The sequence below is a fragment of the Schistocerca serialis genome, chromosome 7 (genome assembly GCF_023864345.2).
Source record: "Schistocerca serialis cubense isolate TAMUIC-IGC-003099 chromosome 7, iqSchSeri2.2, whole genome shotgun sequence".
Lineage (NCBI taxonomy): Eukaryota > Metazoa > Arthropoda > Insecta > Orthoptera > Acrididae > Schistocerca > Schistocerca serialis.
In genome coordinates this window covers 489,481,348-489,509,155 of record NC_064644.1, presented here as the reverse complement: position 1 = coordinate 489,509,155, position 27,808 = coordinate 489,481,348, and the positions used below count along the sequence as shown (strand labels likewise).

Sequence of the window (27,808 nt, the reverse complement as noted above, 5' to 3'; positions counted from 1 at the left end):
CATACTGTGGTTCATAATCAGTTTGTCTCATGAAGGAGGCAGGATAACACTATCAAATATCTTAAAGTGAAGCATGGAATTAATGATACTTTTGTGCCTTATATCCTTTTTTCCTTACATCATTTTTTTTTTATACGAGTGAAAAATGCTCCTATCAGAGCACAAAAATGTGAATGTACAAAGACTCTGACTAAGAAGTAGTGTGACAGCTGCCTCAACACCTTTAAAATTTTTGTCATTTTCGCATGCGAACATACTCTTGCTCTCTATAACATGTAGCTCACCTCTTGCTCCCACAAGCTCAGCTGTGACTCGCCCATGTGCACTAGTCCATTGTTGTAAGTTCCCATTATACTTATGTACCTTACATCCTTTTATCCTTGCATCATTTATTTTATACGAATGGAAAAATGTTCCTATCAGAGCACAAAAAAGTGTGTGTGCTATGCTTTGAGAGACTCTGATTGGTAAGTACTGACTGATAAGTAGTGTAACTGCTACTACTGTCTCATTCATTCCTTCCCACTGCTGCTGGGTGTTCTCTTACTGTGTCTCTCTCTCTCTCTCTCTCTCTCTCTCTCTCTCTCTCTCTCTCTCTTCCTCATTGTCATTGTCTTAGACTCTGGCTTTCACCCATTTCCACTTTCTCTTTATTCTTCTCTTACTGGCACTGTCTCCCTGACTCTTCCCTGTCACTGCTCTGTCACTGTCAACTACGTTCCACTTCCCACAGTGTCTCTCACTTCCATTGTCTCCTTCGCTACCACCACCACTGCTACTGTCTTCCAATATTTATTGTTTTCCAGTCTCTTTCCCACTACCACTGTCTCCTCCTCCCTTAGCATAAAGAAGCACTAATTTTGTGGAACATTTTTATAGCTGCTGAAAAAGTAGAATGAGGCAGCTGCTATCACACTTTTCAATCAGTCTTAAACAAACGGGAACATACTCGCCTTTTTTTGTGCTTCGATAGGAGCATTTTTCCACTAGTTCCCTTCTTTTCCCTGCTTCAGCAGGGAATTGTAACTCAAATGAAAAGCTTACTTATGTGAAAATGAAGTAACGCAAGTATACACCTCAGATCGGATTTTACGTGCAAAACAATTTTACATCTACATAAGTACTACAACTTGGGGATCCCGTAAGTCTTCTGATGACAACAGAGACACTTAACATCGTACTTCTCCATGCTACATCACTTTCTAAACTTCATTTTCACCTCATACCAAATTTTATATATGTATTTTACATGTACAAGTTGGGCAACTTTGAACCTCTGTATCTCAGAAATGGATAAAGAGTTGTGGAATTCAGATGGGGGGTCTAAGAGTTTCCCTGCTGGTGAGACTGATGACATGCCAAAGAAACTGAATATTGGACAGTAGTTTTGTGTGTTCATGGAGAAACAGCATTCATAGAAAAAACATGAGTTTGTTGATTAAGTTGTTTTGTTTCTTTTGGCAGTTCAGTACTAACTGTGAGATTATAGTTCTGCATGAAAGTCAGAAGCATCTTTTCTACAAATTTTGGGAACTCTGCCCAAAATCAACTGAACAAATGATGACGCAGTTATGCCGCCTAATCTACAACTAACTTTTCTGACCGTCAGTTCGGCTGCAACATCGTAGCAACATGTAGTTGTGGTTATTTGGGATCTGCAACAAGGATTCATATTTTAATGACAGTCAGCAATAGCAGACCAACACAATTAGAAATTTTAAACATGAAGAAAAGAGAAATAGCCAGTTTAAAAAAAAAAAAAAAAAAAAAAAAAAAAATGGAAAATCTAAAAATGGCAAAGTTAGGTGAAATCGGAAAAGTAAATAAAAATATAAAACTCTCCGCCATTTAAAAATTTCAAATCCTTACATAAGTTAATTTTTGAGACAGTTCTGGATGATAGAAATCAGAAATGCTTGAGAGAATTTTGTGCTTTTACTTTTCAATCAGCATCTGGTAAACTTAAAGCTAAGAAGTTGTTCATTGAAACATCATTTTCAGAAGCAAAGTTAGGAGTAAGATTTGCTGTTGTTTATCTAACATTGACGAACTTGCACTGAAAATTAATGATGACATAGAATGACAAGAGGAAGGTGATGGTGCCAGTGATAAAGAAGAGGATGCCTCCCAAATGGTTAACAATAAAAATCGAGTTTTCTTGAAAAGAAAATGGAAAAAGATTATCACTTGAAGGTGTGGCTAAGCTTTCTGTTTAGGGTGAGAAAAGTCTTACATCGTGGGCAACACTAAAGAAAGCTTTGCAGGAAGAATTCGGGATGAAAACAAGTGCTGCGGAGATCCACCAACTGCTGTCTCAATGAAAGAAGAAACGAAGAGTTTCTTCAAGAATATTTTCTTGCAATGTAGGAAATTGCCAGCCATGCTGGGACTGATAACAGCTCACTATTTCAGCTTGTGATGGGTAGGACAGAAGATGATTCATACATGAAACTTCTACTTTATGGAGCTGGATGTGTGAAAGAGTTTAAGAAAAAAATGAGGCATTTGAGGCATTATGAAAGGAATTTGGAGTTATTTCTGAGAAGAAATAACAAATGTTACAGCAATGAAAAATTAAACTCCAGTAACAATGCTAAAGACTCTAGTAAGAGTAATACTAAAAGCGCAGTTTGGGGTCCAAAAAAAAGTGTTTCAGTTGTAGTGCAAGTCATAACTGTTCAAGCGATTGCAACCACAAGAGCATCCCATCAGAATACATGAAGGGGAAGAATAATCAAAAGAAGACTATGAATGTGAAGACTGTTAAGAAGAATATTAACAACTGTAAATTCAAAAATGTAGGAATGAGTGACTGACTGGTAAAGGCGCCTAAGTGACTGGCAGTCAACTTACTAATTATGACAAGGTCTTTGTGAGATTGTGGATGCTCCAAGTTTGCAAGAAACAAGATTTAATCTTGACAGGATTTGGGAAAAATGTTCTCTCCTCTCCACAAGGATATTTTACAGGCATTGCTGAGATTAATGATGTGAAAATTGAAACAGGTATTTATGTGGTTTCTTGAGATGCACTCAATGAATGGTAAAACAATTTTCTAGATCAAACTGGAGTTTCAATAAACAAGGGTGGAGTTACTATTAGGAAACCAGAAGGGAAAGCTCATATTATGTGTATCCATATAACAGATAAACCAGAATTAGATATTTAAAGCTTTATTAATGATGAAACTGAGGAACACATTGAAGATATAGTGACTAATTATACCAAACAAAGCCCAGAATGAATGTTGTTATGAGAGAACAACAACCAATATATAGTAGACTCAGAAGATTGTCACTAGGAGAGAAAGAAATTGTTGACAACCAAGTCCAGTAGTGGCTTGATCAAGGAGTAATAGAACCAAGTTCATTTGAATATACCAGCCAGGTTGTAGTTGGATAAAGGTGATTATTATGACTGTATAGGCTACAGAAAATTAAACAAGATCACAGTAAAAGATCATTACCCATTGCCCCCTCATAGCAGATTTTTTAGGACATTCCACGTGGGAAAAATATATCTAAAAACAAAGATGATGAGACTTACCAAACAAAAGCGCTGGCAGGTCGATAGACACACAAACATACACACAAAATTCAAGCTTTCGCAACAAATGGTTGCTTTGTCAGGAAAGAGGGAAGGAGAGGGAAAGACGAAAGGATGTGGGTTTTAAGGTAGAGGGTAAGGAGTCATTCCAATCCCGGGAGCGGAAAGACTTACCTTAGAGGGAAAAAAGGACAGGTATACACTCGCGCGCGCGCACACACACACACACACACTCACACACACACACACACACACACACACACACACACACACACACAGATATCCATCCGCATATACACAGACACAAGCAGACATTTGTAAAGGCTGAACTGTTTCTCCTACAACATCAAGAAAATTTTCAAGGTTTGTAGAGATTGGGATCTTAGAAATATATAGTAAAAATTGGTCATTTGCTGTGCATAACCGTCTCTGAATCTGCAGCTCGCTATCAGTACTCAAAAACCATCTTTTTGGCATGTTTCTTGACCACCATTAAAGATTCTTGAAAAGAGGAAGATGGTATTCCGATATAAATGCATAAAGAACATACTGTTAAAATTTGAAAAATTTACAATGGTTGGTTAGTTAAATATCTGCTACTGACAGTGAAAATTTGTGATAAATGCTTTTCTTGGGTTTTCTCAGGAACTGCCCATGAACTAAACGGTGCTTCTGTAAGAACTTTAACACTCACCATAGACTGCATCTAATGCAAAAAGAATCAGTTGATTTGCTCCCTTTGCCTATGCTGAAGGAAGTGTGTAATATTCAAACTTTGACATCATAGTGCAGGACAGTTACAATAAGTTGATCCTTCTCTTGGGTATTCAAACAGTCCCCTGCCCAAGAGCTGTCCAGAACACATTACCCTATCATAGAATCTGAGGTGTGAACCCCAGAAGAATTCTGTTCTTTTGCATAACAGTTCTGAACATATTGGCATTGCATGCTTATCGATACAAGGCTTACTGCATTCATTTTTGGCACAGTTACAAAAATGTTGTCCCATAATACTGCTGTTAATAAGGACTTAGATGTTCCTTTTAACCGCCTCTTAGTAAACACAATGGACATGCAAACCAACTCAGATGAATATTTATTCTTCAGTTTGCATATTACATACATAACACACAAATGCATACATAATATGTACTTCTTGCTCATTGACATCAATTCAAAATCAACACATTGTGTAAACTGATCGGGCATGGAGACACATCTGTCTCTGACATAACTTGACTGGTCAGTAGGTGAAATAAAATATTTATTACAAATACTACTTACAGCATTTTGGTTTTTCATTATGTCAGCTGCATGTGTAATTCTTAATAATTGTATCTTCATGTTGGCAGTCTTACAGTAATTGTCATTTAATTCCCAGGATGCAGTCTGCTTTGTTTCTTTGCTCTTCATCTGTTTCCTAAGTTCTGTTCTAAAGGCTTTCTTAGCTTGTTCATATTTTTCCTTAGCATTCTGCAGAGGAGCTGCTTTATAAATGTGCTTCATGTCATGTATATTCTGTCTACTCTAATGAGCCTGTGTGGGAAATCAGTCTACCATTATTTCCAGCTCAGCAATGTTTTAATACCCTCTATATTTCCCAGAGAAAGCTGCAGTAATGATAATGTCTCAAAAGTGACAAAAGGATCTCATTCAATTTACTGTCAGATGCTTTCATGTGGTAAACAGTATTCTGTTTCTCCTCAGGTAGCTTAATTTTAAAGGTGTTAATTTTGACATACGGTGAGAAATCAAGGCATCAGCAGAATTCTGGCAGCTGAGATGAGGTTTGTCTGTAGTGTGGTTGGAAAGACATGGAGGTGATGTGAAAATCTAAAAACGGGTTCAAGTAGTAAGATTTTAAGACAAAATAACCGCACAGTAGCTGAGATAGTTTGCAATGTATGGGACACATGGATGCCAAGAGTAATGTAAGATTTAAAACTCAGAGATAAAAGAGCAAGAAGACGTCCAAGAATTTGGTGAAATCTGACGTCGGGCAGAGAGAACATATCTGGGGCAACATTGAAGAGGGACAGTGTGGCCAGTCTCCAAAAGCAAAGTGCCATTGCGTAAATGAGAGCAAGATTTCACAGGGCCAGCAATTGCATCAACACCTTTCTGAATAATAAACGGATTTACTGTAGCGAAGACTGACCATCTCCAGTACATGAAACCATGACAAACCGTGGCGCAGCTGGGAGTGTCTTTGAACTGTTAGCCTCATTCCATTTATGTTTCGTAGCCACTGACTGTGAAGATGATTGGCTCATTGCGAGAAAATCCCCCCATGATTGCAGTGTGGTGAGGTATTCAGAGGGACAGTAGGACTTGGACCCGCACCTGCCTCACCTGTAATTGCTTGAAGGTCGGCCATCATGTGCACACCCCTGTCACCGCCTTCCCAGACATCATACATTGCTTTACCAACATTCATGTGGACCCCATCAGCCCTCTACCTTCCTCTGACTGCAGCTGCTACCACCTCACTGCGGCGGACAGGTTCACCTGCTGGCCAGAGGAAACACCAATACTCAATGTCACCACCTCCATAGTAGCCACCGCGTCCGTGTCCACGTGGACCACTTATTTTGGCTCTCTGCACCACATCATTAAGTACTTCAGATGCCAGGTTACGTCTGCCCTTTTTCGCACACTAACAGATCTCTGCATCACTGACATCCATCTGACATTGAGCTACCATCCAGTTGCCAACGATGTGGTGAAATGGTTGCCAACGATGTGGTGAAATGGTTGCCAACGATGTGGTGAAATGGTTGCCAACGATGTGGAATAATGGTTGCCAACGATGTGGTGAAATGGTTGCCAACGATGTGGTGAAATGGTTGCCAACGATGTGGTGAAATGGGTCCACCGTACCCGGACGGCTGCTCTCATCTGCTACAGCAAGAGGTTGACTGCTGCCCTGCCCCTTGTGCTCCTCGGCCTCCACATTACTCAGAAGACCAACCTTGAGATGTCTGCCGACGCCTTGGTTTACCGCCAGCTTATCACTGTCCTTGGCAACTTCCTGGAGCCTGTCCACCTGCCCATTGATGACATCATCTTGCAGGACTGTGTGGCTTGTATGCGACTCACCCCACCCCACCGCCACAATAAACACACCAATTACAAAACACAATGTGCTACTTCAATGTTACGGCTAGTGTGTACAATGCTAGGGCCAGCATAAGTACTGGCCGGAACTGTTCCTAGCAGTAGGTAAACATTCTCACATGTTGTCTGATGAAGTAGTTCTGTGTTTATTTGGAAAACCAGTATTGTTTATATTTGCTGGCGATTTTCTCTTTGCACTCCTGGAAGGAGGTCGGCAGCCCATTTTGCGTGTCGGTTGTGTGGGCCCTCTAATTAATAAGGGTCCGCTACGAAATTACTCCCCCTGGGAAAAAAAATGCAAAGCACCACAAACGTCCATATTAGTAGGGGCGTCCAGGTCGACGTCCATGAGCTCATGGCCGGCTGAGGCGGGAGGCGGCACTGGCAGCTGGCAGCGGAGACGGTGGCTGAGGCAAAGACAGAAGGAGACGGCGGCTGAGGCAGAGACAGAAGCGAAGGCTCCGCCACAGGGCGGATGGCGATAGGCACTGGCAGCTCCCCTGGGGCATCGTGGTCAACCAGATGAGGGCAGAGCTGGTTGGGTTGCCAGCAGACGACGGAACTGTCGGCTCGCCAGAGAGATGCCATCGCTCAGCCGCAGAGCTTGGTGATGACCGCAGGTGCCCAGTGTGCCCTTGGATGAGAGAAGATCTATGCCCAGACCTCCTGGCCGATGCAAAAGTAGTGCACCGGCGTCCAGTGAGAGGGTGAGAAGCCTCAGGAAGCGGGACAGATAAGGGAGAGCGGAATCGTTGACCGTGAAGTATCTCCACTGCCCTTGGCGGTGTGGTACGTCACCAAAAACAAAAGAAGCACGGCTTCCTCCAGTGGGTGACAGCACATAAGCTTATCGAGCTGGATCTTGAACATCTGCACAAAACGTTCTGCCCTGGCCGTTTGACACAGGTTGTAAAGGGCCAGTCTGGATGAGGAAAATTCCATCTGTGGACCGTTATCCACAACAGTCGTTTTGGGGAGTCCCTTGACAGCAAAGAGACGCTGGAGAATTTTGATAGTCTCAGCAGAAGTGGTGTTCATCATGTGGGAGACATAAGGGTATCCTAACCCAGAGTCGATCAGTATGAGCCATTGGGAATCATGAAACAGTCCTGCGAAATCGAAATGGAGATGTTCCCACGGGGACACTGCCTGACTGTTTGGCACATAATGCAGGCTGACATGGGCAATGTCTTCATCCAAACCACTCCAATAAATGTGTTGGCGGGTCCGCTGTTTGGTGAGGACAATGTCCCGATGGCCAGCATGGAGGGGGTCGAGGACATGGCTTCGCTACACATGCAGTATGACCACGTGGCGAACATCGGAATCACTATGCAAAGGGATGACACCACTGCAGAAAAAAAGACTGTGCCAATGATCTTGAAAATGCTGGATCTGCGCATCGTGGTCGCTACGGAGGCTGGTCGGCCAACCCACAGCAATTTGGCGATGGAGAGCTTGCAGTGTCTGATCCTGAGCGGTTGCCCGCCGTACTGCGTCCAGGTCCGGTTCCACATGGAAACAAACTAAGGGGAAAGCGTCAAACTCACAGTCCGCCCGGCAGGCAGCCGGAACAGAAAATTGGCATTTGCATGCTTTTCAGAGGTGCGATAGACAATATCAAAGTCAGACGTTGCCAGGAAGAGCGCCCAATGCTGGAGGCAGTGTGCCATCCGGGTGGGCACTGCACCCTTCAGGTGTAACAAAGAAACCAAAGGCTTGTGGTCAGTCTGCAGAGTGAAATGACGACCGTACACGAAATCGTAGAATTTCCAAAGATTCCTTTTCAATTTGACTATATTTGGTTTGAGCGTCACTCAGTTTCAAAAGCCACCAGCCTCTAAACACTGTCAGACCACATGCGAGAGGACCACACCCAGGCCATAGTCTGAGGCATTGGCAGTGACAGTGAGGGGTAGGGAAGGATCATAAGCAGCCAGACAAGGAGGGTGGGAGAGAGCAAACTTGAGGCATGTGAAAGCCAGCCCACACGCCGTGTCCCATAACCCGGTCAGCAGCGCCAAAATCTTGGCGTGGGTTATAGAATGCCGATAATAGTTGATTTGAACAAGGACAGATTGTAGTTGCTTCACGTTGGTTGGAAGAGGCAGGTACTGAATCACCTCAACATACTCCTTAAAGGCATGTAGGCCATGGGCATCAATCATGAACCCAAGATAACTGATCTCTCGCACAAAAAAATCATGCTTTTCCCTCCAGCAATGCAGGTTAGCCTCGGAAAAAAACGTGAAACAGCCAATCCAGCTTGTCCGCGAGGTCTACCACGGATGAGCCACCGATCATGACATCATACAGATAATTGGGTACAACAGGCACCTGCCTTGTGAGGTGTTCCAGATAACGTTGGAAAATGGTGGGGGCACTGGCAATGCCAAATGGGAGGCAGTTGTACCAGAAAAGGCCACACAGGATATTGATGGCTAGGATCTGTTGCAATTCCTCGTCCAACAGCAGCTGCAAATAAGCATCACGCATATAAATTATGGTGAAAACAGTCGAGCCCAAAAGACGTGTGTATGTCATCCACTGATGGACAAGATATGTATCAATGACGGACTGAGAATTGACCGTGACCTTAAAATCACCACAGATGCGTAAAGCACCGTTCGGCTTCTTAACTATCATGATAGGTGTCGCCCAGCGACTGTGCACAACGGGAGAAAGGATACCTTTGTCTTGTAAGCGGCGAAGTTCCACCTGCAACCTGTCTCGGAGAGCAAAGGGCGGGCCTTAAAAAAATGAGGAACAGCAGAGGGAAGAAGCTGAACATGCGTAGTGAAACCCTTCAGCCCTGGTGTAGAGGATGAGAACAACATTTTTTATTTGCTGAGCAATGGGGCAAGGAGGGTATACGATGAGGGAATCGACGCCACCTGTACCACGTCCTGCACTGATAAACCCAGATGACCAAATATGTCCTCATCCAGAAAGTTGGTAGTGCCGGGGGATCCGACCACCAAAAACTGAGCAGTGAAGGAATGACCGTTGTAAGAGATTTGTGTCGGAAAAATGCCATTGACTGAAACTGCGCAAGGTGCGAGTGTACAGGGATAAAGCCAATGAGCCCAAGCATTGGGCAGCATCCACAATAGAAACAGATGATGCCATGTCAATTTGGAAGACCACCCAGAATATGCGTGAACTCCAAGGTAGAGAGAAAATGGACACCGGACTGGGGAATGATGGAGAATACTAGGCCATCCAAGGAATGCGAGGCATCCAGGTCCTGAAGTGACAATTCGTGATGAGCCTTTGCATCTGCAGGAAGCATGGCAACTACACCATGTTTCTGCAAAGCCTGACACACTGCAGCAATATCTTGCTCGCCAGTGGGGTCACTCTAACCGTTGGTGAGTCTGGAAAAAATCTGGACTGGATGGAAGGCGGGTGAAAGGCTTCCTGTCACGGAATGGACCAACGGATTGACAAGACTCATGCTCACTACAGCTGTCTGCCGAGGCAGCAAGTTTTTTCTTTTGCGTGTTACTTCCATCCCAATCTGTCGATCCTGCCATATGACCAGATTCTTGCACACTATAGTGCTTGCTACAGGTATAGAACAATAGCTCAGTCCATAGTGAGACCTCTGCCAACCATAGTGAGACCTCTGCCGACCTAGCCTTGATCGGTCTTCATTTTCTCCTCACGATGTCAACATCAGTTCCTGCTCTGCGCACTCGTACGACTGAGGAGACACCTGTGCTGAGCCATCTCTACACAGCTGGGCATATGAATGGTGTTTCGTGCCATGTCTTCTGCCAAAGACTATTAATTTCACGCATCACACCCGAATATCATTGTGTTGGGAACGAGACTGCCACCTTGCTCAATGTCCACCTTTTCTGCCGTGCCGCACCTCTTTCCAGCACCACCACAGGGGTGAGTGAATTTGTTCAGAACTTACTAACTTCGAACCTATTCTGTGTGTTTGATTGTAGTTGTGTAATTCATAATTAGGTGTGTTCCTTGACCACTTGACTACTTGTGAACATTGTTCATTGTGCAGCGTCTACCACGCCTTGCTCTACCATTTGGTTATCAGCTTGTAAGTTAGGTAAGGAAACATGCCTACAAAGCTAAATAGATAGGTGCTTATGTCAGTAAGCCAAAAACAATTAAGTCACAAGTGAAAATAAACACTATGTGGCACCAAATATTGTGTGCAAGAATAGTAACAATTAGTGCAAAACTAATCGGTCCATTGCAAAAAAAAGAAAAAAGAAAGAAAAATCAGGAAACCATATGGTTAATATATAACTTTCAGAAATTTTTAGACAGCTGAAAAAAGACTAAAGGATTAGAGAAAACCAGCTCCCATGCGCACCCTGGTAGCCTTTGTGTTCAGAAGCCTTTGTGTTTGGAGACTTAAAGGGTGGTTTTATCGGGGCGGCAGGGATGGAGAGGGGGGGGGGGGGGTCAGGGGTTGGCGGTTGGTAATTCAGTAACTGACCTGCTTTGTGCACTACACTATACTGGCTATAAGAGCCACCTATTAGTTTGCAGTCACTACTGCACCCACCACTGTAGTTCACAGCTCCTACTGTTGCCTTGAGATGTCAGTCTAAATACCAGTGAAACCTCAAAACGTTGGCAATTTTCCGATTATTCTGTACAAAATTGTGGGGCATTTTCTTCAATAATTGCAATGATTTTGAGGACAGAATTATAGGAATGTAACAAGAAAACCTAAAGCTTACTTTAGAGTTGATTTTTAATTGATATTAAACGTAAATAATAATACATCCAACGTGACAGTCGCAGGCTCCCGAAATTGTCGGAAAGAGCTTGATACACATATCTGAAGGAGTGAATATGGAAGAGATAATATTCTTCCCTCCTGAGAACTTAAGCACTTCAATGCCAGTCCAGAGCAAGTATCTAAATCCCTACAGTACTTCCTGAGATTAGCCTTCATGTAAGAGCAGAGAAAGGCAGTGAGAGGCTTTAATTTATAGTGAGCATGGAGGGAGGAATGCATTTGTAGACACAGGTAATGATAATTTTGTGTGACTGAAGCTCTTGGAACAAGTGTCAGTAGGACATCACTTACGAAACTTAAGTTTCCCTAACCGGTTATACGCCTGGGAAAAAGGGATGTACAGTTGAATGTAGAATCCAAACTATGTTTCATTTCTGATAGATCTTTATGTCACTGACAGGTGAATTCAGGTTTAAAAGGCAGAATGAAAAATAAGTGATCTTACCGGGATTCTATCCCACAACCTTTCAGTTTCATTGCACTTGCTTCACCACTAGACCACAAGGCCAATCACAGATTTTGGTCTAGCTTCACTGCTCTCTGAAGTTGTAGCGACTGTATCACTAGGTAGTAATGGCATTGTTTTCACAGTGGCTGAGTACTTAATTCATCATAGTTAGCTACTTGTCACGTGGTACATATTAATTATATACACAAACCTTCCTTATGACTCGGTTTATTTAGTCAAAAACAGATCAAAACCCCTACAGTTCCAGTGATTAGCCTGAACATACAGACAGAAAGCGTGGCATGGTACTTCAGTTTGTACATATATAGAAAATAGACAGATGAAGTCAACTAATAAAAGAGCAAAAAATTGTATGTGACATTCTTAGAAAGCCTTTTACCTCCACAACTGTCATCATAATTCCAGACACCCTTTCACTCAACAAGTCAGCACACTGCAGCACAACAGGTAAAGGGCTTTGAATTTGAGGAAGTAGAACAACAAAAGACAAGCAAAATAATTCTAAGTTAAAAAACACACTCAGGCGCTTGGGATGGTATTTCCAGCAAAGTACACAAATGTTCATGCACATCTGTACTCTGAAAACTAATGTGAAATGCATGGCAGAGGATACATTGCGGTTAAACCGTATTATCAAAATGGCATGAGAAAGACAGGCGTTGACACTGGGACCATTTCTTTTTTTTGGTGTTCAAAACTAATATTGTATCACCTTCTTATTCCATTATAATTACTTATGTTGATGACACCTCTCCATAGTTTTGTGGTGACAATGAGGAGGATTTTTAACACATGAGAAGTCAGAAGTGAATAAATGTTTTAGTAACCAGGGCCTAAAACTACAAAACTGTAGTTACTGGAGTTCAAAGCAGGCAGCTCATGACACAGGTGTATAGGAAAGAGAAAACATTGTCAACTTTACATGCAGGGAAATCAGCAGTGCATTGTACTTGCTTAGCCAAATGTCCAAAATTGAATGTAATAAAATGCTGATAACAGTACACTATGGGACAATTCTCCCATTCATAAGTTATGGAAAATAATTGTGGTGTGTGCCACAGATGTTCATTTGAACAGAATCGTAGTGCTACAAAGGAGAACAGTTAGTGTGATTCAGTGATTCATGGTCTGTGATACAGGGAGACCTGCCATGATGCTCGTACCAAAAATAAATATATCGCTTTACGTGTGTGTGTGTGTGTGTGTGTGTGTGTGTGTGTGTGTGTGTGTGTGTGTGTGATATCACATTTTTTGTAAGCCTTCTGGACACAATCTGATGTTAAACATTTTAAAGAACATAGTTCTTGAAACTTCCTGGCAGATTAAAACTGTGTTTGCTGGACCAAAACTCGAACTCGGGACCTTTGCCTTTTGCGGGCAAGTGCTCTACCAACACATAGTTCTTATTATAGGTAACGGTGATCTATAATTATTATAAATATACTGGAAGCAGTCTTCACTGCATAAATTTTTTGATGTGGTGACCGATTTCGATCTTACTATAAGATCATCTTCAGACCATAGATGTCTGCCGGACTATCAGAGAAATTGTAGAAGAGGTGGGCATCAGCACCTTTTTGGCACATTCCATTGTGACCGAAGATTTGACCATGAAGATAGTCTCGGCAAATTTGTGCTGAAGCTGCTGACGCAGAGTTAAAGCAACTTTGTGTCGAAGTCTCACACAGGACATGCTGGACTCCACAAACAGTGACCCTGACTTCATGAACACCATAGTCACTGGTGACAAGTCCTGGGTGTACAGCTACGAACCAGAAACCAAATCCCAGTCGTCACAGTGGAAATGTTCCTCGTCACCAAGACCAAAGACGGCCCGCCAAGTGCGCACCAATGTCAAAGTGATGCCAACAGCTTTCTTTGACCCCCCATGGTGTGGTAAACCACAAAAATGTACCACAGGGTCAAATAGTCATCAAAGAGTACTACAGGGATGTCCTCCATCGCCTATGTGATGCTATGTGGTGCAAGAGACTGGATTTATGGTGAATAGGAAATTGGCGCCTCCATCATGACAGTGCTCCAGCAGATTCCTCACACTTGATTCAGACGTTTTTGGTGAAAAACCAGATTGTGTGCTTCAGCAGGCTCCTAACTCTCCCAATACGGCCCTCTGTGACTTCTGGGTGAAGAGGTCATTGAAAGGAATGCGAGTTCAGATAAGAGATGACATTATGGTAGCAATGACACTCGAGCTAAACTCCATTCCGAAAGAGACATTTTCAGCACGCTTCCAGCAATAGCGGCACCACTTGGAGAAATGTGTGGAGTCCCAAGTGAACTACTTTGAGGGTGGTTAGGTGTCCAGCACTCCAGGTAAGCCAATTTTTTTTCCCAGGCCATAGGTCGGATACTTTTCTAACAGACCTTATATCTGAAGAGGGCTAAGTCCTAAATGTGCCATGTTATGAGCAATAAAATAATTCTATTTTTGAAGCATGACTTTTTGATTAGCAACCAATCCAGCCTTCATACAGTACTACTTTAATTTTCAACATGGTCGCCTGCCACTTACGCGACTTCGTGTTGCAGTTGTGCTACAAGAAATAAGCACAGTTATTACAGATGAAGAACAAAATTAGAAGTAACAGACAAGGCACATACTGGGGATCCATTTAAAACAAAATTAAATTTTTTTTTTGTTTTGTAAATATATGTCTGTATTAACTGAAATATTTCTGACTTGTAGGTATTACATATTACCCTCGGTAGATGAACCTGTTACGTATTAAACCTTTTACATAAATATGATATGCACTGTACCTTTTTAAACAAGGTGACATTTGCAAAAGTCATCATTTGATCACTACACACAAAAAGAAATGTAAATAAATAAATAAATAAATATATAGCTGCCACACCACTGCACACAAGGCAAACTCCTAAACTCTGTGTAATTCACATGTCTGTTTATATATTTTTCTAGTTGAAATTAAAACATGTATGTGTGTCAGTTGGTAGTATTCATTGTTTTGATCTTGTGGTATAATATTAATTACAGCAACTGAGAGTAGCATGGATGCGTTTATTTGATATTGTCGCTGTGCAAGATGAAACTAACATGGCGAGGCTGCGGCTGAGAGTGCGTTATCCTGCAGAGCCCCTACCAGCCCCTCAGAAGCGAAATCTGGTCGGGCAGCTGAGCTCTAACATTGTTAACAAAGTAGAAACAATTCACATCATTGAAGAGTATGAGGTAATACCTTGTGACAAAAAACGGAAACATTCTCTGACGTTGTTTAAAGAGTGCTCTCTGTTGCTCCTACATTTATAATTCCAGTATACCTATGTATCATGGTGTTCATTTGAAAACAGGTGCAGTCACATGCTGTCCGCCTAGAGGCAGATCGTGCAATAGCTTCAGCCGGGCTTCGAAAGAAATTTGGAATGCTTCAGTATTTGGAAAATCTTAACAAAGATCCTGACCCATGTCCTATTTGCCACTGCAAGCTTGAGAAAAAGGTGAGTAAGAGAAATCTTAGACTGGCCACAGGAAAATTAGCTATTTCACTGATAGGTTGTATTGCTTGTTTTTATTGTACATGTGTATTTTTTACAGTGGAGTGTACTTCTCTGTGGCCATTACTATTGCATGGACTGCATACAAACGATGTTGAAGATCAGCGTAACCTCTGTCACGACAACAGTAAAATGTGCCGTTTGCAGAGAAACAACACGGTGCATTGATATTTCCTTTGTTAATCTGGAAACTGAGGACATAACTGGCTATGATGCAGATGTCAAAATTTTAGGCTCCCATTCAAAGAAGGTAGAAGCAATTGTAAAAACAATGCTTATCATAAAGAAGGAAGACCCAGAAGCAAAGGCTCTCATATTCTCTGGGGTATGTATGGGACACTTTTTTTCACTTGTAGTACTAAGTAACTCACTTCCATCAATCTTTGTACTACATGTTTTAGGAGATTATACCTTTTGGAAACAAATTTAAATGGGTTTCATATTTTTAGCAAGTAGGTATGATATTCAGTGGCCATCAGCACTTAGTTTTAATTGGCAGTGTGGGCCTATATGGTCATCAGAGTTGTGACTGGTTTGATGTGACCCACCACTGCAGCCTCTTCTGTGTTATGGCAAATTTAAAGGTACCAGCTCACTATCATTTTTTGTTAGCAACTTTCTGGGATGAAATCTTGAAACTAGAGGGTAGGACAAAGATGTTCAGTACATGGTCAGAACACTAGCCTCCTTCACCTCTTTGTCATCATACAGCAAAACTATATGAGCTATGGGTCATAGAAGGGAAATTCCCATAACTCTTCTTTTGTTCTGTGGTAATTATCATGTTATGTCCAGAAATAAGAAGTCAATTTTAAATCCCATGTTATATTTTTTATGCACTGCATTACACCACTCATGTCCAATATAAGCCAGTTTTAGAACCTCCAGTGACCACCAAATTTGAGAACCCTTCCTAGCAGTATCACATCTGCAAAAAAAAAAAAAAATTATGATGACAAGTGAGTGGTGGGTTATCAACACGATATCAAATATGGCTAATCCAGGAGTAGGTCTAATAATGAATAAGAAAATGGGAATGCTACTAAGCTACTGTGAACAGCATAATGACAGCATTATTGAAGCCAAGATAGATACAAAGCCAATACCCACCACTGTCGTTAATATTTGTCAACTATCTCCACATATGATGAGAGACTGGAAAGAATATGTGATGATAGGTAAGGGAGAGAACAATATAATCACAATGTGGGACTGAAATAAGATAGTAGGAAAAGGATAGGCAGAAAAAATTGTTAGGAAATCGTGGTTTAGAGGAAAGGAATGAAAAAAGAAGCTGCCTCATAATATTTGGCAGAGAACACAATTTAATCATTGCTATTACTTGGTGGCATGGTCCATATCAATTCAGGCAGGTAAGAAAAAAACTTACCTTCATAGTCTCAGATATTATTGAATTTAGCATACGTTAAAATGAAGGACTAAGTAAGGAACACGTATTTTTTTGTTTTCTCCAAAAAAATTTCTGCTCTGAGATACAGCCCTCCAAAGATGACACTGCGCATATCATTTCGAAGATGCAAATTTTGGAAAAAATATAAAATACAGTATCTCTGGAACAGTTCTAGATATTTTATTGGTTTTTTTTATTTGAAAGGTAATTGCTTTATGATTACAGAGAAATCCTCCATACTTTATGATGTCAGAGAAATCCTCCATTTGGACTTATCTGTCAAACTTCTTTTACTATATCGTTTTGAACTTTTTTATAGTTTGAGTTTTTTTTAATGCCAATCCATAAAATTTTGTTTTTTTTTCTGTTGGTTGGTACCATATAGTTCTACAATCTCTGAAAAGCAGAGCTTCCAACCTCTTCAGTAAACAAATTAGCGCTTAAAAACTACAATACAGAAACCTGCAATGAACAACTATGACGAAACTGACAAGAAACTACAACAAAATGTAAGAAATATCTGCAACAATGAAAGTGAAAAGAAATAACGGCAACAAAGACAGTAGAACTAAACATTGTAACATAGAAATTGGTAAAAAAACAACTTCAGTGAAGACATACATTACCCTTGAAAGTTAAAAAAAAAAAAAAAAAAAAAAGATTTTTTAAAAATAAAAGCTGTCCAACTTAAAAGTGGTACCTCTCCTTTACAGAGAGTACTAAATGGTACTAATCAACAGAAAAAAATGTGTCTTTTCTGGATGGGACTTTTTGGAAAAAAAATTAAAAAAGCAAAAAGATAAAAATCTGTAAATTATAAAAAAAAATCAAAAGGCGACAGTAAAAAAACTTTGACAGAAATGTCCAAACGGAGGATACCATTGTAATCATACAACAATTATCTTTCGAATTAAAAAAAAAAACTCTAACAAAATATCTAGAACTGTTACAGAGCACATTTTAAAATTTTTTCCAAAATTCTCATCTTCAAAATGGTGTTGGCAGTGTCATCTTTGGAGGCCTGTGTCTCAGGGCAGGAATTTTTTTTGGAGAAAACAAAAAAATATGTGTTTCTTACTTACTCCTGAATTTTAACATCTAAATTGAAAACATCTGAGACTATGAAGGTAACCCTCCTGCCTGAGGTGATATGGATTATACCTGGTTTAAGAATTGTGAAAGTAGAGTTTATTCATTAAAAAGACCTGGAGACACTGAAAGATTTCAGATAGATTACGTAATAACATGACAGAGATTTTCAAAGCAGATCTTAAGCTGCAAAATTTTTAGGGTCATATTTGGACTCTGGCACAATTTATTGGTTATGAAATGAAATGCAGATTAAACTGAAGAAATTGCAGAATAGCAGAAAATTAAGGAGCTGGGATAAGCTCAAACACCAGACAGAGGTCATTGAGAGTTTCCCTGGAATTGAGAGATGGAACTGCGTATGCAGCAGAGGATCGAAGTAGGCAGAATCACAAGGTCCGGTAGAATTTGTTGTATGAAATTTTAAATATTGAATCTAGAAGTATATATATATAAAAACAAAGATGATATAACTTACCAAACGAAAGCACTGGCATGTTGATAGACACACAAACAAACACAAACATACACACAGAATTCAAGCTTTCGCAACCCACGGTTGCTTCATCAGGAAAGAGGGAAGGAGAGGGAGAGACAAAAGGATGTGGGTTGCTTCATCAGGAAAGAGGGAAGGAGAGGGAGAGACAAAAGGATGTGGGTTTTAAGGGAGAGGGTAAGGAGTCATTCCAATCCCGGGAGTGGAAGGACTTACCTTAGGGGGAAAAAGGGACAGGTATACACTCATCAACATGCCAGCGCTTTCATTTGGTAAGTTACATCATCTTTGTTTTTAGATATATTTTTCCCACGTGGAATGTTTCCCCATTATGACAGCTGCCACCCATTCCACATCAAACGGTCCCTTCCCTACAGCCTAGGTCTTCGTGGCAAACGAATCTGCTCCAGTCCTGAGTCCCTGAACCGTTACACCAACAACCTGAAAACAGCTTTCGCATCCCGCAACTACCCTCCCGACCTGGTACAGAAGCAAATAACCAGAGCCACTTCCTCATCCCCTCAAACCCAGAACCTCCCACAGAAGAACCACAAAAGTGCCCCACTTGTGACAGGATACTTTCCGGGACTGGATCAGACTCTCAGTGTGGCTCTCCAGATGGGATACGACTTCCTCGAAACCTGCCCTGAAATGAGATCCATCCTTCATGGAATCCTCCCCACCCCACCAAGGGTGTCTTTCCGCCATCCACCTAACCTTCGTAACCTCATGGTTCATCCCTATGAAATCCCCAAACCATCTTCCCTACCCTCTGGCTCCTACCCTTGTAACCGCCCCCGGTCTAAAACCTGTCCCGTGCACACTCCCACCACCAGCTACTCCAGTCCTGTAACCCGGAAGGTGTACACGATCAAAGGCGGAGCCACGTGTGAAAGCACGCACGTGATTTACCAACTGACCTGCCTACACTGTGAAACTTTCTATGTGGGAATGAGCAGCAACAAACTGTCCATTCGCATGAATGGACACAGGCAGACAGTGTTTGTTGGTAATGAGGATCACCCTGTGGCTAAACATGCCTTGGTGCACGGCCAGCACATCTTGGCACAGTGTTACACCGTCCGGGTTATCTGGATACTTCCCACTAACACCAACCTATCAGGAGATGGGAACTTGCCCTTCAATATATCCTCTCTTCCCGTTACCCACCAGGCCTCAACCTCCGCTAATTTCAAGTTGCCGCCGCTCATACCTCACCTGTCATTCAACATAATCTTTGCCTCTGTACTTCCGCCTCGACTGACATCTCTGCCCAAATTTGGAATTTTGTGTGTGTGTTTGTGTTTGTTTTTGTGTTTGTTTTTGTATTTATCAACATACCAACACTTTCGTTTGGTAAGTTACATCATCCATATATATATATATATATATGCACACACAGGGGGATGGGGGTTTGAAGAGACCATTGGAGACAACAGGAGCACTTGGATGAATATTAAGAGGTTAGATGTCAAGTGAGTACTGTCAAAGAAGGGAAGGTTGTGAAAGGTGGAAGGCATATAAAGAAGGGCCGTGCAAAGGAAACAGTATTATGCAAATGGAAATGGAAATAGATTAAATTAAGATGGGAGATACGATACTACGAGAAGAATAAGTCGAAACAAGGCACCTTTTCTAGACAACATTCTCTTAGAGTTTTGAGACCCTGGGAGAAAGGTACCGTGACCAAACCATTCCACCTGGTATGGAAGATACAAGAGTTGGGCAAAGTTTGCTGAGACAAGAAGAAAGTAAGAACCCCACTTCCAAAGAAAGCACATGATGACTGGTGTGAGTATTGTAGAATCATCAGCTTAAAGTCTCAGTTGGACTATTTTGACATGAATATGTACATTAAGCTGTGAAGAAAATCAAGGAGAAATTTGGAAAGGAAAAGAAGCGAAAACATATTTCATTGGTGACATTGCAATTCTGACAGAGACGTAAATAACTTTGAAGACTAGTTCAGTGGATTGGATAGAATCTTGAAAATAGGTCATGAAGGAACTAAATTAGGAAATGCGACATTAAAAGTGATAGAAAAGTTTTGTGGCCTCTCATGTTTTGTCAGTGTGACTGATTAATGGTGAGCTTCCAGGCATTCAACTGAGTTGTTTCCATTTAATGCACAATATTTCAACAACTAACTCGGTTGCCTTCATTGGGTGCTGTTAGCTGTGTTGTTATACGTGCTCACTGGTCAGACCACAACTCGTGGCACTCAAAGAGTGGGTCAGTCATTGAATTGTTGTGTGTAAATGGAAACAACAACTTGGCTGAACACCAGAAAGCACACCATTGGTAGCAGGTGAGCTTTGATATTCAGGCAGTGAAATAAAATGTATCAGACAAAGTAGAGAAATTTATTAACAATGAATAAAAATTTAAATATTAGGATGTCTTTTTGTGAAGGTATTTGTCTGGACTGTAAGTCTTGTACTCAAGTGAAACTTGGAGGCTTAGCAGTTCAGACAAGAAAAGAATAGTGGCTTGTGAAAAAAAAAGTATTGCAGAAGAATGCTGAACATTAGATGGACAGGTCGGATAACTAATGAGGTACTGAATTGAACTTGGGGAAAAAAGAAATTTATGTCACAACCTGACTAAAAGAAGGGTTTGATTGAGAGGACACATTCTGAGGCTTCCGAGACTCATCTGTTTGGTGCTGGAGGTAATTGTGGGGGATAAAGATAGTCCTGAGTACAGTAAGCAGGGTCAGATAGATGTGAGTTGCAGTAGTTATTCAGAGATGAAGAGGCTCGCATAGACTAGACTAGCGTGGATGATAAGAGTCGCCCATCATTGCCTGCAAGCTCTCCAGCTCTCAACTGCAGAAATTTTATGGAGAAGAATAGAATGCAAATGACCTTTTCTTTGGATGCACCAGATTAAATGGAAGTACAAAAATCCTTGTACAAGAACTTGAGAAGCTTGGTCATCCGTTGCCAATCTCTATGATGGCTTCATCAGCTTTTTTAACTTCACACAATCATAGATGTTCCATATCAGGTGCTATCCAAGATATCCAATAATTTCATTGTACTGGTCAAACCATTAGCAGTAAGACGTTCTGGTGCTAGACGTCTCAGCTACTGCAGCACAAAGGTGCATTATCTTTGGTGGGTGCAGATGAGAGTTGTAGATTTGCTTGTCAGGACATGTTTCAGCACTGCAAATTGTGAAATGGATAACGTGAAGGGGCAACAGATTTGCAACAGAATGTGTTAGAAGTTGAAGAAAACTGCAGTTGAAACCCACCACATGCTTATAGAGGCATTTGGTGAGATTGAGAGTCACTGAGTCAAGGAAGAATATTTGAGTGGTACAAGTGTTTTATGGAAAGCCAAGAATGTGTGGAAGATGACAAACAGTGTGCTCAACCGTCAGCATGCATGACACTGGAAATGATAATGAAAGTGGATGACATGATTCACAAAAACTGAAGGCAGACAATTAATGATTTTTGTAACAGAGATGGACTATCGTATGGCACATGTCAATGAATTCTAGCCGATGAACTGAACTAGAGAGGAATTGCAGCAAAGTTTGTCCTTCGCCTCCCAGCATCAAACAACAGAACCTCAGGATTCAGATGTGCAAAGAGATTGAGAGTGTCCAAAATTCTTATCCAGAGTCATAACAGGTGATGAATGTTGGGTGTATGGTTACAAGACTGAAACAAAGCAGCAGTCATCACAATGGAAAATACCATCTTCTCCAAGGCTGAAAAAAAGTAGATAAGTTTGCATCATGAAGTCAGCACCAATCATTTTTTTCCGACATTCGGGGAATAGTGCGTAAGGAGTTTGTTCCACATGGTCAAACTGTCAACAGGCAATTTTACTTCAAGGTTTTGAGGCAACTGAGGGAAAATGTTTGACACATACGGCAACAGTTGTGGAGAAAGAAAGACTAGTTATTGCACCATGACAACACACCCGCACACACCTCTCTCATTGTAAAAGATTTCCTGGCCGAAAACAACATTGCAATGGCCCCCACTCTCCCATCTCACCACACCTAGCCCAGTGGACCCAAAGATGAAAATAGCATTGAAAGGGCAACATTCTGACCATACTGAAGGCATCCAAGTAGAACTGGAGTGTGTCCCGAACACCTTCACGTTGGGAACTTGCAGGAGTGCTTCCAAAAATGGAAACAATGCTGGGATTGTTGCATACATGTACAAGGTGATTACTTTGAAAGTGATCAAGGACATTAGGGCATAAGTAAAGTTCTCTGATATTTACAATGAAATTCCCCAATATTTTGGGTAGCACAGATTCACTGATGACACAGGTGCCCACATCTAAAGCTCTCTGTACACAGAAGTGACCCATACAGCATGATGGAGGACAGAAATATTCAATTTGGTTTATTTTGTATGGTGAGCACACTGTTGGTCATGAAAGCAAAAGGGTGTGGACAAAGAGAAATGTGTATGTCTGAATTTTTGCACAGGAGTGAAAGAATTGGTGGTTTGTCTCTTATTATTGATTTGCAACTGCTGCCATCGCTTGCTTTATTCCAGAAATTCACTTGCACATCGATAGATGATTTTTGCATTCTTTTATCTGCAATTGAGCTGAAGATTCCAAAGCAAGACACAAGTTATCAAAGAGCCATATCAGCAGAAGAGAGGCTTGCCTTAAAACTGTAATTCTTAACAATAAGCAACGGTTATGATAGCCTTAAATATCTATTTTGTATACCTAACACTGAAGTAATTAATGAAGTATGTGATGCTGTATGCAAAAAAATCATGTATTTTATTGAGGTATGCCTATAAGTGAGGGGAATACTATTCATTAAAATGAGTAATGTAACGTAAAAATATGTGATAGACCAGCCTTATAGGCTAATTGATTACTTGGGTTTTATAGTTTCTTGGATAAACACATCATTATTGTAAGAAAAATAGGAAAAACAATTTTCACTTATTTTGTTTCTGTATTTAAATTTCATAAAGTAGTAGCAAAAGCATGACATTAACACAAATACCTTGGATGTAAGCCCCAAGAATGATCAGGTCTTTCATATATTTTTATTTTACATTAATCTACATTACCTGTTTATTTTTCTGTTGGCAGTTACGTGAAACAAACCAAAAGTAAACAAAAAAGCAGAACAGCCACTTTAAATGTCAGTTATGCAGTACATGTAAATGTGGTGGGGGAAGAGTGGTGTATTATGTCAGTAGACAGGAGTTCTTCAGAAGAGCAGTTGAAATTGCCCATTGGCCTGGAACAAGATTTCTTGCAGAAATATGAAATGAATTTGCACAATATTTTAAATCAGATAACATGTGGGTCAAATGGCATGATGAAGCTGTATGAGCAATCTGTCTGTACGGCTCCCATTAAACCAAATAAATGCAAAATAATGTTATTACATGATTATGATTTTATTAAGCTGTAAACCTCTACCTTTCCTCATTTTGTATTTATCAAGGAGGAATGACAGTGATTTGAGGGCAAACCACTTGGAATTATACTTTTCTGATGCACTCATTCCTGAGGTTGTATGTTTTTTAATCCTTTCTCACTTTAAAGAAGATTGTAGGGAGTTCATTTTAATTTTCACTTCCTATGTTGGCATTTTCAGCATTTTGTCAGTTTCTCGCCAAGCATTAATTTTTTGTTAAGTATTTTATGCAGTCCATATACAGGATCCCACAAGCACCTGTGGGTCTTGACTTTTCTGTCAATAGAAGTACACTATCATCCAGCCACTCCATCACCACAAAAATCACTTTCAATAAACAACAACAAATAGTTTACGTGCAAAAAACAGTGTACTGCACTAAAGTGAGTGCACTTTCTTTATCATAAGAAAGCTAGTGCTGAAGTAGGGAGAACACAGACTTCCTTTGATATTTTACTCTAAAACCAGCAACCAGTGGATCAAAGTAAAATATCTGTTAATGCAACCCACAATCAGCTGAATGCCATGTGCCTGGCATTGACACCAGAGAGTTCCTCATTCACTGTTGCACATACACTTGTGTTTGCTTCAGTGGAAAGGAGGCCTAGAAGTGACATATCACTTACAATGGACTGCAGGCAAGTGTTCAATACTGGTATATTTTATGTAAGTATGAGCTGGCTGAATAGTGTAAGATAGAGGCCAATAAATTCAGTTAAAAAAACTGCAGAAGAATGCCTGTCATAGATGACTTGCTTTCTGTGTCAAGCTGGACTGGGATGCAGGCTCTTCTTCTGTACTGGACACAGACACAAATGTCGCTACATTCCTTGATAAAGCTATTGTGGGTGCACAGTGTTTAGTGGTGCAAGTAAATAATCTGAGCTTCAACAGTGGCATATATGCTTATGTGAATTCATTCCTTCAGATAACAGGAACTGCTTATTATGTTTAAGGTAGTGTGCATGCCACAGTCTTCCTGCATGTCTCAAGAAGAATTGATGCTGTACTCCTCTCAGTAAAGAGAGTGTTAAATTTATGATGTGTTGCCCTGATATATGTAAAGTTCTTTGTTTCATAAATCAGTCATTCATAAAAAATGCTTCAGTACATACGACATCCTCAAAGCTTTCCATTCCTTACTAACTTTAGTGCAGGATGTAGTGCATTACTCCGTTTTGCTCAAGTGTCTGAATTACCTCATGAACAACCTTTGTGTTCCTTGTTGTTATCAGTGTTTTTTTCTTGTTTTTTTAGTGGGAGAAGCTACTGGAGATATTGAGAACAGCACTCGTCATGAATGGAATAAGTGTCCGACAGTTACAATCAGGAAACCGATTTCAGCAGTGCCTAGCAGATTTCAAGGTATTAACACTGGCCCTAGTATCTTAGATCCATTATTATTTTTATTGTTTTAAAGCCGCAGATACATTGTAATTTTAGTGAGTAACGTGTTAGTGTTGTTGTTGTTATTGTTGCTGTGGCTGTGTTGCTGTTGTCCTCAGTCCAAAAACTGGTTTATTGCAGCTCTCCTCGCTCCTCTGTCCTGTGAGAGCCTCATCTTTCTGAATCAGCTTACTGTATTCATCTCGTGATCTCCTTCTATAATTTTTACCTCCCCACACTTCCCTCCAGTACTAAATTCATGATTCCTTAATGTCTCAGAATGTGTCTTATCAGCAGATCCCATCTAATTAGGTTGTGCCAGAAATTTCTATTCTCATTAATTTAATTCAATATCTCCTTATTGGTTATGTGATCTACCCATCTAATCTTCTGTATTCTCTTGCGGCACCACATTTCAAAAACTTTTATTCTCTTCTTGTCTAAACTATTTAACATCCACAATGCTACACTCCATACAAATACCTTCAGAAAAATCTACCTAATACTTAAATCTATATTCACTGTTAACAAATTTCTCTCCTTTAAAAACAATTTTCTTGCCATTGCCAGTCTGCATTTTATGTCCTCTCTACTTTGGCCATCATTAGTTATTTTGCTACCCAAATAGCAAAACTTGTCTATTACTTTCAGAGTCTAATTTCCTAGTCTAATTCCCTCAGCATCATCTGATTTAATTCTACAACATTCCATTATTCTTGTCTTACTTTTGTTGTTGTTTATCTTATGTCCTCCTTTCAAGACACTGTCCATTCCATTTAACTACCCGTCCAAGTCCTTTGCTGTCTCTGACAGAATTGCAATGTCATAGGCAAAACTCAGAGTTTTTATTTATTTTCCCTGTACTGTAATTTGTACCGTACTATAAATCTGTCTTTCATTCCCTGTACTGTTTGCTCAGTGTAAAGATTGAATAATGTGGGGAATAGGTTACAGTGCTGTCTCACTCCCTTCTCAACCACTACTTCCCTTTTGTTTCCCTCAACTCTTATAACTGCCATCTCATTTCTATACAATTTGTAAATAGCCTTTTGTTCCCCATATTTTGTCCCTGCTACCTTCAACATTTCAAAGAGAGTCAGTCAACATTGTCACAAACTTTGTCTAAGTCCACAATGCTATAAATGTAGGCTTTCCTTTACTTAACCTATCTTCTAAGGTAAGTTGTAGGGTCAGTATTGTGTCTCATTTTCCAACATTTCTCCAAAATCTCAACTGATCTTCCCTGAGGACAGCTTCTACCAGCTTTTCCATTTTTCCATAAAGAATTTGTGTTAATGTTTTGCAGCCATGACTTATTAAACTGGTATTTTTGTAATTTTCACATCTGTCAGCACATGCTTTCTTTGTAATTGTAATTATTACATTCTTCTCGAAGTCTGAGGGTATTTTGCCTGCCTCCAACACCTTGCACACCAGATGGAATAATTTTGTCATGGCTGACTCTGCCAAGGCTGACTCTGCCAAGGCTATCAGTAGTTCTGATGGAATGTTGTCTGTTTCCAGGGCGTTGTTTCATCTTAGGTCTTTCAGTGCTCTGTCAAATTCATCTTACAGTGACACATCTCCCATCTCATTCTCATCTATGTCCTCTTTCCATTCTACAACATTGCATCTCCCTTGTATAGACCCTCCATATATTCCTTCCATCTTTCAGCTTTCCCATCTTTGCTTCAGATTGGTTTTCCATCTGAGCTCTTGATATTCATACAGCTGCTTCTCTTTTCTCCGAAGTTCTCTTTAATTTTCCTGTAGGCAGTATCAATTTTTCCCATAGTGAAATATGCTTCTAAATCGGTACATTTGTCCTCTAGCCATACCTGCTTAACAGTTTTGCACTTCCTGTCAGTCTCAGTTTTTAGACGTTCGTATTCCCTTTCACCTGCTTTGTTTGCTGCGTTTTTAAATTTTCTTGTTTTATTGTTTAAATGCAATATCTTCTGTGTTATGCAAGGATTTATACTAGGCCAGGTGTTTTTATCTATTTGATCCTCTGGTGCCTTCTCTATTTCATCTCATAAAGCTATCCATTCATCATCTACTGTATTCCTTTCCCCTGTTCTAGTCGACTATTGCCTGATACTCCCTTTGAAACTATCAGCAAACTCTGGAGGTTGGAGTGGGTTGTTTGGGGGAGGAGACCAGACAGTGAGGTCATCGGTCTACTGGGTTAAGGAAGGATGGGGAAGGAAGTCAGCCATGCCCTTTCAAAGGAACCATCCCTGCATTTGCCTGGAGTGATTTAGGGATGGCCTGATGCGGGATTGAAGCATTGTCCTCCCGAATGCGAGTCTAGTGTGCTAACCAATGCGCCACCTCGCTCAGTTTCAGAAAACTGATTCTTTCAACTAACCAAGGTTCCATCTCATTAATTTTGTACCTTGTAGCAATTTCCTCAGCTTCAATTGACAGTTCTTAACAAATAAATTGTGGTCAGAGTCGACATCTGCCCCTGGAAATGTCTTGCAGTTTAAAATCTGGTCCCAAAATCTCTGTGTTACCATTATATAATCAATCTGAAATGTTCCGGTGACT

The 27,808-nt window shown here is 40.7% G+C and overlaps 1 protein-coding gene across 1 annotated transcript in view; it reads left to right on the top strand.

The window, feature by feature from the left end:
* Positions 1 to 27,808, top strand: part of LOC126412325 (E3 ubiquitin-protein ligase SHPRH) — a 257,671-nt gene that overhangs the window by 208,408 nt on the left and 21,455 nt on the right. The window contains exons 18-21 of the mRNA XM_050081845.1: positions 14,932 to 15,126; positions 15,246 to 15,392; positions 15,490 to 15,774; positions 25,127 to 25,234. Of these exons, the coding sequence (XP_049937802.1) occupies positions 14,932 to 15,126; positions 15,246 to 15,392; positions 15,490 to 15,774; positions 25,127 to 25,234 (735 nt within the window). The remainder of the gene's footprint in view (positions 1 to 14,931; positions 15,127 to 15,245; positions 15,393 to 15,489; positions 15,775 to 25,126; positions 25,235 to 27,808) is intronic.